The sequence below is a fragment of the Chiloscyllium plagiosum genome, unplaced genomic scaffold (assembly GCF_037043375.1).
Source record: "Chiloscyllium plagiosum isolate Xiang-an unplaced genomic scaffold, Cpla_swu_hap1 HiC_scaffold_5, whole genome shotgun sequence".
Lineage (NCBI taxonomy): Eukaryota > Metazoa > Chordata > Chondrichthyes > Orectolobiformes > Hemiscylliidae > Chiloscyllium > Chiloscyllium plagiosum.
The window spans coordinates 118,283,390-118,296,011 of NW_028270143.1; the positions used below are offsets into that span (position 1 = coordinate 118,283,390).

Genomic DNA, 12,622 nt, shown 5'->3' on the forward strand with positions numbered 1-12,622 from the left:
ATCTGAAAAGGGAGTACATAGAAGGCACAGAGAGAGGGTGGAAAGTGACATGAGGTGCATCACTCATCTGAAGGACTGATGGGCTGAGCGGCCTCCTTCTACATTGTAATGATTCCGTATAAATTTACAAGTTACTTTTTATTAATCCCATTTTTCTAACTATGGCAGAAAATTGTTGGACATGGTTATTGACCAAACAATGTCGTTCTCACCTGGAAGTTGTAGCTGAGGCCCATTTCTAAAGAATGCGAACATTCTTTGAAATTACATTGGGCCAGGTATATCTGAGCCATGAATAGGTGGCCATCAGCATAACTGGGGAACAGTTGGAGATATTGCTGTAATGTGGCCTGAGCAGTGTCCAAGTTGCCTACACAAGAAGAAGGACAGGTTAAATCCACTTATTACATCCATTCTTCAGTCTCAAAGCATAAGCTGGGACATTACTAAGGTGAGCCAGGGTAATGTGAAAAGCTGTCTCTTGGCTTATGGAATCTTGGTTTTGACTCTGAAGTCTCTTATGGTCCTATTGACATTCTCAATCAATTACTTCACAGGCACAAAACTGAATGAGATGTGATGCCATTAAGAAATATAAATAGACCATTTAGGTCCTTGATCAGCTTCTCAAACAATCAATTAGTTCATGATTGATCTTTATCTCAACTCATTTGCCCTCCTTATTTCTAGGTCACTTGATACACTTACCCAAAAAGAATCAACTGAAACAAAAACCAAAACCGTTGGAAATACTCAGCAGATCTGGCAACATCTGTGGAAAGGGAAACAAAGTTAATGTTCTAGGTCAAGTAACCCTGCTATTGATCTCAGTCTCCAATTGCCCCCGGCATTCTTACTCATTTGAGGGAAAAGTTTTCATTGAGTCAAAATCCCTGTAACTCCCTCCTAACAGCATTTTGGGAATGCCTACAACAAATGGACTGCAGCAGTTCAAGAAGGGCAATTAGAGATGAGCAATAAATGCTGACCCAATCAGTAAAGCTCCCATCCCCTAAATCAAAGAAATTCCAGGTTTCTACTAACATTTTTTTTTTGAAGTGCTTCTTGATTTCTCTCCCAAATGGCCTAGTTCTAATTTCAAGGTTATGACCCTTTATTCTAGATTCCCTGACCAAAGGTAATTGTTTATCTGAATCTACTCTATGGAATCCTTGTGACATTTTAAGCGGATCATATTGCCACTCAATCTTCTGTACTCAAGGGAACCTTCAGTAATATTTGATATTCTCACTCAGATAGGCTCAGGAAGGGATCAATAGGACCAAGAAATGTGTCCTAAACCTGCACTTGATAATCTTGAGGCTGTAGGTTTTGCCAAAACCTCTCAGTAGTCTGGAAATGACAGTTTGCAAGAAATGTTGCTATTAAATGTAAATCTTTTGGCTAAAAGTGTGCACTAAGCACTATCATTCTTAATTACTTTCTCCCACACTTCAAAAGATAAACTGACTTGCTTAATGCTCATACAGAATAAGGTAAGGTTGGTTCCACTGCTTGCCCTGAGCACTTTGGGACTGCAGAGGAACCTTGATTATCCGAACGATATGGGCGGGAGTTTTCGGTTAGGTTCCGCTCCCCGTTCAGGAGACGAGGCAGCAGCACACCGTGTGTGAGACTACACCCTCCCCCAACCCCATCCAACCCTGCCCCCACCCCCTCTCCAGGGCAGCCGGGCTGAACACCAAGAACAAGACTGCTGCTGCCGCCCTTTGGGAGGTGAGTCTCCAATTAGTGCGTGTGCATACATCCACAAAACTTTTTACTGCAATGTTTTGACATGTTCCACCTTGCCCTGTACAGGACAATGCTAGAGAGAATATCTGGGGAAGGTGGGTTTAGGGTACATCCCTGTGTAGAACTCCAGGGAAAGTGTGGGGGGAGGGACAGAGGGCGGGATGTCAGTCATTTGGAGACGGTGCCCCATCAGTCCATTTGTTCACTTTTAATCACTGTAAACAAAAGATGTGATCAGTGTTGGAAACACATCTTTGATGTAATCTGTCTGTCGAGAGCTTTGGATAATCCAAAATTCGGATAATTGATCCTTGGATAATCGAGGTTCCTCTGTATATCTTACTGGTGGGGTGCAGACCTTGTAGACCCTCTCTAGCTGGTCTTCATTCGATACTTCTGGATCAGTGGTGCTGGAAGAGCACAGCAATTCAGGCAGCATCCGAAAAGCTTCGAAATCGATGTTTCGGGCAAAAGCCCTTCATCAGGAATGAAACGTCGATTTCGAAGCTTTTCGGATGCTGCCTGAATTGCTGTGCTCTTCCAGCACCACTGATCCAGAATCTGGTTTCCAGCATCTGCAGTCATTGTTTTTACTTCATTCGATACTTTACAGCTCATACAGCTTGTTCAAAGTGTGAAATTCTCAATTCAGGCTGTATTGGTTACTAAGAAATAATGCATTTAGAAGATCACAGTACATTCAGGCAGAATCAACCAGCTTTCATAAAAGGGAAATCAGTGCAAGTTAGAGTCTTTTGTGGACGTATCCAATAAAATAAATAAAAGGGAAGCCAGTAAATGTAGTATGCTTGGATTTCCAAAAGGCATTCAATGTGGTTCCACCCAGGAGATTAATATGCAAAATAAGGGCTAATAGAGTTGGGGATTATATGAATGCAGGACTGGTTAAGGGATAAGAAGCAGAATAGGAATAAACCAGCCATTTTAAAATTCAGAGGCTGTGACTAGTGGAGGTCCTCAAGAATTAGTGCTGAGGCCTTAACTATTTACAATCTATATTAATGTCTTTTGGTAGAAACACTGAGTAATTATGGATCTAGGAATGCTGCAATTACAAAACTAGCTGGGAGTGTGAGGAGGACACAAAGGTTAAATGAGTGGACAAGTGGGTGGCAGAAAGACCAACAAGGAAACTGTGAGGTTATTCACTTTGATAATTAGAATATAAAATCCGATTAAACTGTAAAAGACATGAATCATTTAAATGTTGATGGTCAGAGAGATTTGTATTAGTACAAGGAATACAGAAGTTTGGAATGCAGGTATAGCAAGCAATTATGAAGGTAAATGGCATGATAACCTTAAATGCAAGTGGGTTGGAATACAGAAATACAGTGGTCTTGTTACAATTTTCTTCGGCTTTCCTGAGATAACACCTGCAGCATCGTAAGCAGTTTTGACTTCTGTTTTAAAGAAGGATATGACTGCAACTTACAGAATACGGAGAGACCTGGATAAGGTGGATGTGGAGAAAGTGTTTTCACTGGTGGGAGAGGCTAGGACCCAAGGACACAACCTCAGGGTGAAGAGGTAACCCTTTAGAACTGAGATGAAGAGGTGATTTGGAGGTGCCAGTGTTGGACTGGGGTATACAAAGTTAAAAATCATGCAACACCAGGTTATAGTCCAACAGGTTTATTTGGAAGCACTAGCTTTCGGAGCACGGCTCCTTCATTGGGTGGTTGTGGAGTATAAGATCGTTAGACACAGAATTTATAGCAAAAGTTTACAGTGTGATGTAACTGAAATTATATATTGAAAATAACCTGGATTGTTTGTTAAGTCTGTCATCTTTTAGAATGACCGTGTTGGTTTCAGTTCTTTCATATGTAAATCCCAGAACCTTTTTTAAAGTTACATTCTCAAGTGAACTTTAACAATTGGTGTCATGTTGGCCCAGATAATGCATTGAAGGTGTGAGGTGCCCTGTGTGAGGCTGTCTGTGCCCCAATGTTCAGACTGATTCTATTTCTGAAAAAGGGATTTACAGAATCTTACATGGATCCACGCAGTTTTTGAGCAAAATAAAATGTAATTCTGCAAGTACAAATTCACCCCACAAACATATGTGTGCACACGTGTGTGGGAGCGACATGCGTGGGAATGACGTGAGGTGTGTGTGTGTGTAGTGCAGTGGGGTCACCTGTAGTGTGACATGAACCAAAGGTTCCAGTTGAGGCCATCCCCATGGGTACCAAACTTGGCTATCAGCCTCTGCTCAGCCACTTTGCATTGTTGCCTGTCCCAAAATCCGCCTTGAGAGGATGGTCACCCGAAGGTCCGAGGTTGAATATCCCAGACTGCTGAAGAGTTCTCCGACTGGGAGGGAACACTCCTGTCTGTTGATTACTACGCGGTGTCCTTTCATCCGTTGCCGTAACCTCTGCTCGGTCTCATCAATGTACCTTGCCTCAAGGCATTCCTGCCTGCAGCGTATGAGATAGACCACAAAGGCTGAGTCGCATGAGTACCTGCCACGTACTTGGTGGGTGGTGTCCCCACATGTAATGGTGGTATCTATGTCCACACTCTGACACGTCTTGCAGCATCTACCGTGGCAATGTTGTATGGTGTTGTCCTGAAAGTCAGGCAGTTTACTGCAAACAATGATCTGTTTGAGGTTTGGTGGTTGTTTAAAGGCGAGAAGTGGAGGTGTGGGGAAGGTCTTGGTGAGGTGCTCATCCTCATTGTTAATGTTGTTGCAGGCTGCAAAGAACATAGCATAGTTTTTCGGCTCCTGGGAAATACTGGATAACGAAGGGTACCCTGTCAGTTGCAGCTCATGTCTGTCTGCTGAGGAGGTCATTACAGTTCCTCACTGTGGCACATCGGAACTGGTGGTCAATGAGTTGAGCATTGTACACTGTCCTTATGAGGGTAACCTTGAGTACTTCCAGGTGCCTATCATGTTCCTTCTCAGTTGAACAGATCCTGTGTATGCGTAGGGCTTGTACGTAGGGGATGGCTGTTTTAATAATGCTTCGGGTGGAAGCTGGGGAAGTGTAGCATCGTGAGGTTATCCGTGGGTTTGCGGTAGAGTGAAGTGCTGAGATCCCCATCCTTGATGCAGGTGTCTGTGTCCAAAAATGAGATAGATACTAGAGAGTAGTCCATGGTGAGTTTGACTGTGGGATGAAACTCGTTGATATCACTGTGTGGTTGTTTCAGTGACTCCTTGCCATGGGTCCAGAGGAAGAAAATGTTATCAATACACCTGGTGTATAGAGTTGGTTGGAGGTCCTGCGTAAAAAACCTGTGCATGAAAATGTTGGCAGCAGGGTGCAAATTTGGTCTCCATGGCTGTTCGGTGTGCCTGGATGAGGAACTGGTTGTCAGAGGTGAAAATGTTGTGGTCGAGAATAAAGCAGATGAGTTGTAGGATGGTGCTCGGAGATTGGCAGCTGTTGTTGTTGAGTACTGAGGCCATTGCCGGGATGTTGTCATTGTGGGGGATGCTGATATAGATTGCTGAAATGTCCACGGTGACGAGGAATGTTCTCAGTTCAACTCGTCCGTGGGTGCTAGATTTCTGTCAGAAATCTGTAGTGTTGTGACAGAAGTTGGGGGTCTCCTGTACAATGGGTTTCAAGATGCCTTCGACATAGCCAGAGGTTCTCACACAGGGTCCCAATGCCTTAATTGATAGGATGTCCTGGTGTGTTGGCTGTATGTGTCTTCGGAAGGCGGGGGCAGTCACTTACCTGAGAAGGACGTGGGATGAGGGCGTGTAGGGAACTCTGAAGAACTGGATCTAAAATCCTGAAAAATGTGTTTAGTTCACGGGTGTGCTCTTTGGTTGGATCAGCCACTAGTTGACTGTAGTGTTATGGTTCTAGATTAGAGTGGTGCTGGAAAAGCATAGCAGGTCAGGCAGCTTCCGAGAAGCAGGAAAATCAACGTGTCGGGCAAAAGGGCTTTTGCCCGACACGTGGATTTTCCTGGTTCTCAGATGCTGCCTGACCTATTGTGCTTTTCCAGCACCACTCTAATCTAGACTCTTATCTCCAGCATCTGCAGTCCTCACTTTCGCCTGTAGTGTTATGGGTGTTCAGTTGTCGGTACACTTCCTTGCAGTAATATGTTCTATTCTGAATGATGATGGCTCCTCCTTTATGTGCTGGTTTGATGACAATGTTGTGATTGGTTTTGAGAGCATGGATGGCGTTACGTTGTGATTGCAAGAGATGAAGACGAATTTCTTCAGCCAGGGGGTAGTTAATCTGTCAAACTCATTGCTACAGCAGTCTATGGAGACAAGTCCTTCAGTGTATTTAAGACTGAAATAGATATATTCTTGACTGGTGAGGGGATCAAAGTTACAGGGAGAAGACAGGATAATGGGGTTGAGAAGTCACAAAGCCATGATAGAATGGCAGAGTTTACCCAATGGGCAGAATGACCTAATTCTGCTCCGGTCTCGTGATCTTTTGCTCACATCGCATTGTGCTCTGTACAACAAAGTGTTACTAGTTTATACCCAGAGGTAAGAGGGTTGTCCAATGATGAGATGCTAAGTAAATTGGGTCTTCACTCTCTGAAACCTAGAGGATTGGCAGGTGATCTCATTGAGATATGCAAGTTTTGGAAAGGAAGGACTTGACAGGGTAGACACAAACATGTTACCTGGCTGGGGAGTCTTGAATTTAGCTGCATTTTACATGGTAAGATGAGGAGCAATTTCTTCACTCTGATATTCAAGTTGATATGGGCAAATTCTAGATTCTTTGGGAATATGGGGAGTCAGCAGAAACATGGAATTGAGGTGAATGTTGAGATTTGATCATGTTGAATACAAAGCTTAAAAATGTGTTGCTGGAAAAGCGCAGCAGGTCAGGCAGCATCAAAGGAACAGGAGAATCGACGTTTCCGGCATAAGCCCTTCTTCAGGAATGAGGACGGTGTGCCAAGCAGGTTAAGATAAAAGGTAGGGAGGAGGTAACTTGGGGGAGGGGTGCTGGGAATATGATAGGTGGAAAGAGGTTAAGGTGAGGGTGATAGGCCGGAGAGGGGGTGGGTCGGAGAGGTCAGGAAGAAGATTGCAGGTCAAGAAGGCGGTGCTGAGTCTGAGGGTTGGGACTGAGAAAAGGTGGGGGGGGGGGGGGGGGGAAATGAGAAAGCTGGAGAAATCTGCATTCATCCCTTGTGGTTGGAGGGTTCCTAGGTGGAAGATGAGGCGCTCTTCCTCCAACCGTCGCGTTGCCATGAATACAAGAACAGATTTGAGGTGGCATTTGCCACCACTGCCTCCTATTGTTCCTGTCTTTATGTTTCTTCTTCCCTTTCACATGCCACCCAATTTGCATATTAATAACACATGCGTCATGAAAGCGCCAACATTTTCCATGTATGGGTGCCCCCCAGTGTCATTGAAAATTCAGATGGGGTGGCTTCGTGTACGTCATTTTTTCAAAAAAATTCATTCATGGCATGTGGGCTTTATTTTCTGGACCAGCATTTATTGTACATCCCTAGTTGCCCCAAAGAAAGTGGTCTTCTTGAACTGCTGCATTTGGTGTAGGCACAGCCGCATGCTGTTAGGGAGGGGTTTTGACTCATCCATTAATCTCAATAAAGATTATGGAAATCTATCCCTGCTATCGTTTTTGGATCTGTAGGCTAACTCTAATCTAAACCATGCAGTTCATTCTTAATGCTATCTAGATCAGTAGGAATGGGAAATAAAAGTGTTTTTGCTAGTTTAGCCTGCAGTGTGAAGGCAAAATTAATAAATAAACTGAATAATTTATTTACAGCAACAACCAAAATCAAACTTACCTGACATGTATCTAATTTTGGCCACAATATATAGAAGTTCCTTAATCCCAGGGGCTGCCTTAACCAGTGGCTCCAGTATCAATGCAGATTGTCTCAGCAGAGGAGAAAGGGGTTGGCCTTGCAGAGTGGACTGAAGGAGGGAGGGATCACAACGCTGTAGTTAAGGATAAGCAGTAGTCGAAACAAAAGTATCTTAGATTCTGCCATAGTCAAAACACAGATCTGATATGATGAAACACAGGCCTGCAGGATATTGCAAAATTTGGGGAATCATGATTTGACTCCAACTTTATTGTGGTCAAAATGAGCCTCATGAATCTATGTGTGTAGGCTTCCAACACATGGGCTGGCTGGTGTCAATGGACTTTGGTGTCAGGCACATTGCGCACACAGTGCCAGTGATGGCTGAGTTGCCTCTGACTCTGGGTTCCTGAAAATTTGAAGCAGGTAATTCCAGCAGAGTCCTGAGGGAATGTTGCACACATGGATATTAGAACAGAGGTTCCATCTGCTTGCATGGGTGTGTGTAAAAGATCCATGACATTGTTTTAAAGAAAAGCAGAAGAGTTATCTTCAGTGCCATAGTCAATACTTATCTCTCCATCCCACATATATAAAACAGATGTTCTGGTTATGATCACATCGATATTTGCTGGTGTTCAATGTGTGCAAATTAACTAAATTGTTCCTACATGATGACCATGGCTACACTCCAAAAGTACATATTTAAGTCAAAGTCTCTTTAAAATGTGCAGTGGCCATCAGAAGTACTTTCTAAATGCAAGTCTTTAACTTTCTCATCAGTGCAGCAATTTCTCCCACACAGTCAGCAAATTATATGACAAGCCACAAAATTAAAGGCATTTAGATCATTAAGCCCATTCTTTTAATTGACTAGATATAACCATCGATAGGCTCTATTCATCTCCCAGTTTAATCATCCATCCGCCTTCACTTCTGGCCTATCATTGCTGCAGTTTGTAATCGCCACATGATGGACTGCAACAACCTCATTAGCAACACAAACCTAGCCACCTCAACAAAGTTAACAGATGCACAAGAACACCATTATAGGATTAACAGGTGCATAAAAATACTACCATCTCCAAGATAATCTCCAAGTCATCCACTATTCTGACCTGGAAATATATCATTGCTGATATAATGTTGGCCTGACTACTGGCTTCCACATCTAGAAAACAAAAAACAAATCTATGGAACAAGACAGCAATGCTTCTTCATCCCGGTCTTCAAAGTGAAAGATGAAGTTACCAGAATCTTATCAGACTGTAGACTGCTCCCTCATCAGAGAAGGAGACAACTGGTAATGGTTTAACCAGAGGGTCACTGTACCTTCAGCAAAAGGAGAGGTTGAGGAGGAGAATCCTTCATGGTAACCTCAGCCAGTGCAGGAATTAAACCCATACAGTTAGTATCAATCTGCATCACAAACAGTCCACAAAACGATCAGCTATGATCGTATTGAATGACAGAGCAGGCTCAATAGGCCAGATGGTGTTCTTATGTAAACCAGTCATCCAGCCAACTAAGCTCAACTAACCCCTGTTTACTTTGTTGAAAGTGTGACTGATGAAACTCAAGACTATCAATTGGTATATCTTGGATTATTCATTTTAGTCTTTACAAGATATACTTCTTTAGCTTTGACACTCTAACATTGTGTTTCAGACAGCATTTGATCATTTTATCTGGACTCACAGCATAGAAATTCCATTCCTAAGATGAGTTTTTTTTCACTGAATCATTCATTTGCAGATCTATTCCACTATGAAGAAAACATAATGGTTGTGAGGATGTGCACCTTTCCAGATTAGGCTGTTATTTCAGAGAGGTGCTGAAGGAGTGTTATATTGTAGAGGTGCTGACCTGTGAATAAGAGTTTAAGCTAGCAGAATATTCATCTACCTAAAAGAATGTGAAAGATCTCTTGGCATCATTTGAAGAAGCCCTTTAAGTTCTATTTCTGTCCTGGTTAACTTCCCTCCCTCAACCGACAAGACAAAATCCCCTTAATTTTCTGACTGTGGCCCCTTGCAGTGTGTAAATTAATGGCTGCATTTACCGACATGACAATAGAGATGCACTTCGAAAATGGTTATAAAACAATTTATACAAATGATTTGGATGTGAATGTAAGAGGAATAGTTAGTAAGTTTGCAGATAACACCAAAATTGGAGGTGTAATGGTCAGCGAAAAAGGTTACCTCAGATTACAATGGGATCTTGATCAGATGGGCCAATGGGCTGAGAAGTGGCAGATGGAATTTAATTAAGATAAATCTGAGGTGCTGCAATTTGGGAAAGCAAATCTTAGCAGGACTTATACACTTAATGGTAAGGTCCTAGGGAGTGTTGCTGAACAAAGAGACCTCAGTGTGCAGGTTCATAGCTCCTTGAAGGTGGAATTGCAGGTAGATAGGATAGTGAAGGCGGCGTTTGGTATGCTTTCCTTTATTGGTCAGAGTATTGAGTACAGGAGTTGGGAGGTCATGTTGTGGCTGTACAGGACATTGGTTAGGCCACTGTTGGAATATTGCATGCAATTCTAGTCTCCTTCCTATCGGAAAGGTGTTGTGAAACTTGAAAGAGTTCAGAAAAGATTTACAAGGATGTTGCCAAGGTTGGAGGATTTAAGTCATAGGGAGAGGTTGAACAGGCTGGGGCTGTTTTCCCTGGAGTGTCGGAGGCTGAGGGTTTACTTTATAGAGATTTACAAAATCATGAGGGGTATGGATAGGATAAATAGACAAAGTCTCTTCCCTGGGGTCGGAGAGTTCAGAACTAGAAGGCATAGGTTTAGGGTGAGAGGGGAACAATATAAAAGAGACCTAAGGGGCAATGTTTTCACGCAGAGGGTGGTACGGGTATGGAATGAGCTGCCAGAGGATGTGGTGGAGACTAGTACAATTGCAACATTTAAAAGGCATTTGGATGGATATATGAATAGGAAGGGTTTGGAGGGCTATGGGCCAGGTGGTGGCAGTTGGGATTAGATTGGGTTGGGATTAGATTGGGTTGGGATATCTGGTCGGACTGAATGGTCTGTTTCTGTGCTGTACATCTCTATGACTCCATGACTCTATGTTAGAAGTCACAATGGAATTTGTTTCCTGTGCTCAGAATTGTTTAAGACTGTTTACACCCAGAACCATCCTCTGAGTGTTTCAAAAGTCTTTCCTACTCAATTATTTAAAGAAACACTGATAATTTTGACATTAGTTCCTGACTTCAAGTTAGTTTTAAACCTTATATCTGCTAGAAACAAAAAGCAGAATTATGGACAGAAACTTAAAGATGAACGTAGAACTTGTTCCTTTTTTTGACAGGTCGGCCCACAACCATTTAATGCATGGTGCTGTGTTAATTGGCTTGAGGACCAACAGGAGGCTGGCAGCTCTTTGCTCCTAGCATCACCAGCAGGAACAAGAAGGTAGGTGCTGGGAAAAATGACCATGGCATTTCCCCCAGTGTTATACCTCCTGCCCAACACAACTCCAGGAGAAGATAAAGTTCTAACCTACATGTTATAATTAGTAGTTTTGTGGCTAATGCTGAAAAATATTGATTGCATTTATTTAGCATCTCTCATGACCAATTGACATCTCAAAGGCTTTAGAGCCAATGAGGTAATTTATGAAATGTAGTCTCTGTGATATTGTATGGAATGTGGTGGCCACACCAAATTCCTACAAACATCAATGTGATCATTGTTAATCTGCTTTTATTATGTTGATTGAGGGATAAATATTGACTAGTCCACCAAAGCTAACCCCCTTTTGCTCTTCTTTGAAATGGTGCTTTGGGATCTTTTGCAACAGATGCCTGATGGTTCTTAGGAACAGGTTATTCCACTATTTGAAAAGCATAAATTTGTATATTAAATTCAGTCAGAATGCATTATAATGAATGCATCTACTGGCCTCAAATTACTTTAAAACAGTCTTTGGACTACAAGGTTGATCAGTACCTATAAATGGGGAGGGGGTGTGTGGTGGTGGGGGGGGGGGGGGGGTGCATGCGAGGGATGCTAGGAGTGAGAGGGCCCAGACTATCCCCCCAGGGTCTCCAATTGTCATATCCATTCTACCTACTAATTACAATGACTTGTGTCTCCAACCTGCACCATTTTAAGTTTAATCCACGGTCCAATGTGTTTCTACCCTGCCGCTTCATTCATAACATCTTTCATCTTTTTATTCGCTTGTGGGATGTGGTGTTGCTGGCAAGGCCAGCATTTGTTATCCAGCTCTCACAGCCCTTGAACTAAACGGCTGGCCGTTTGACGTGTATCTGCATCTAAGAATCCTCTTGTACATCTCCGATTCACTTAGATGTCAGATCTGCACTTCAATGCTGGATCACAGGCTGCACCAATAGCTATCATTAGAATGCCACAGCAAGAACACTGAGCACTCATAGGCAAGCACCCAGCTCATGCACTTGACCAGGCTCCATCTCCAGGCTTTTCACTCACTGTCATAGACTCTAACTTTCTGTTCACAGTCTCTCTGCCTTGCATTGTCTTTGTGCCTTTCCCCACTCAGTTAGAGATGCTAGGCTCATGTTATTGTTATCTTGCCTTGCTGTTTAGCACAGGACCGGGAATTTTGTCATTGTTGTCAATAGGAGAAAGTGAGGACCACAGATGCTGGAGATCAGAGTCAAAAAGTGTGGTGATGGAAAAGGGGGCTCAGAGATAAATGGGAAGGAGGGTGGGGCTGGGAGGAACATAGCTGGGAAGGTGATAGGTAGATGAAGCTGGGGGTAAAGGAGATAGGTCAGAGCGGAGGGTGGAGTGGATAGGTGGGAAGGAAGATGGACAGGTAGGACATTTCAGGAGGGTAGTGCTGAGTTCGAGGGTTGGATCAGTACAGAAGGAGGCCATTCAACTGATTGTGTCTATACAGGCTCCTGAAAGAGCTATCCAGCCAGTTCCACTCTCCAGCCCCATCTTCATAGCCCTCTAAATTAATCACTTTCAAATATATCTCCAGCTCTCTTTTTAAACCTCCTATGGAATCCATCCCACCATTCTCCCAGGCAGCACATT

General features: G+C 43.1%; 1 protein-coding gene across 1 annotated transcript in view; it reads right to left on the bottom strand.

Annotated features, from left to right (window-relative positions):
* Positions 1 to 12,622, bottom strand: part of ttc21a (tetratricopeptide repeat domain 21A) — a 137,036-nt gene that overhangs the window by 67,579 nt on the left and 56,835 nt on the right. The window contains exons 12-13 of the mRNA XM_087987769.1: positions 7,552 to 7,681; positions 213 to 370 (exon numbers count right to left, since the gene is read on the bottom strand). Of these exons, the coding sequence (XP_087843895.1) occupies positions 213 to 370; positions 7,552 to 7,681 (288 nt within the window). The remainder of the gene's footprint in view (positions 1 to 212; positions 371 to 7,551; positions 7,682 to 12,622) is intronic.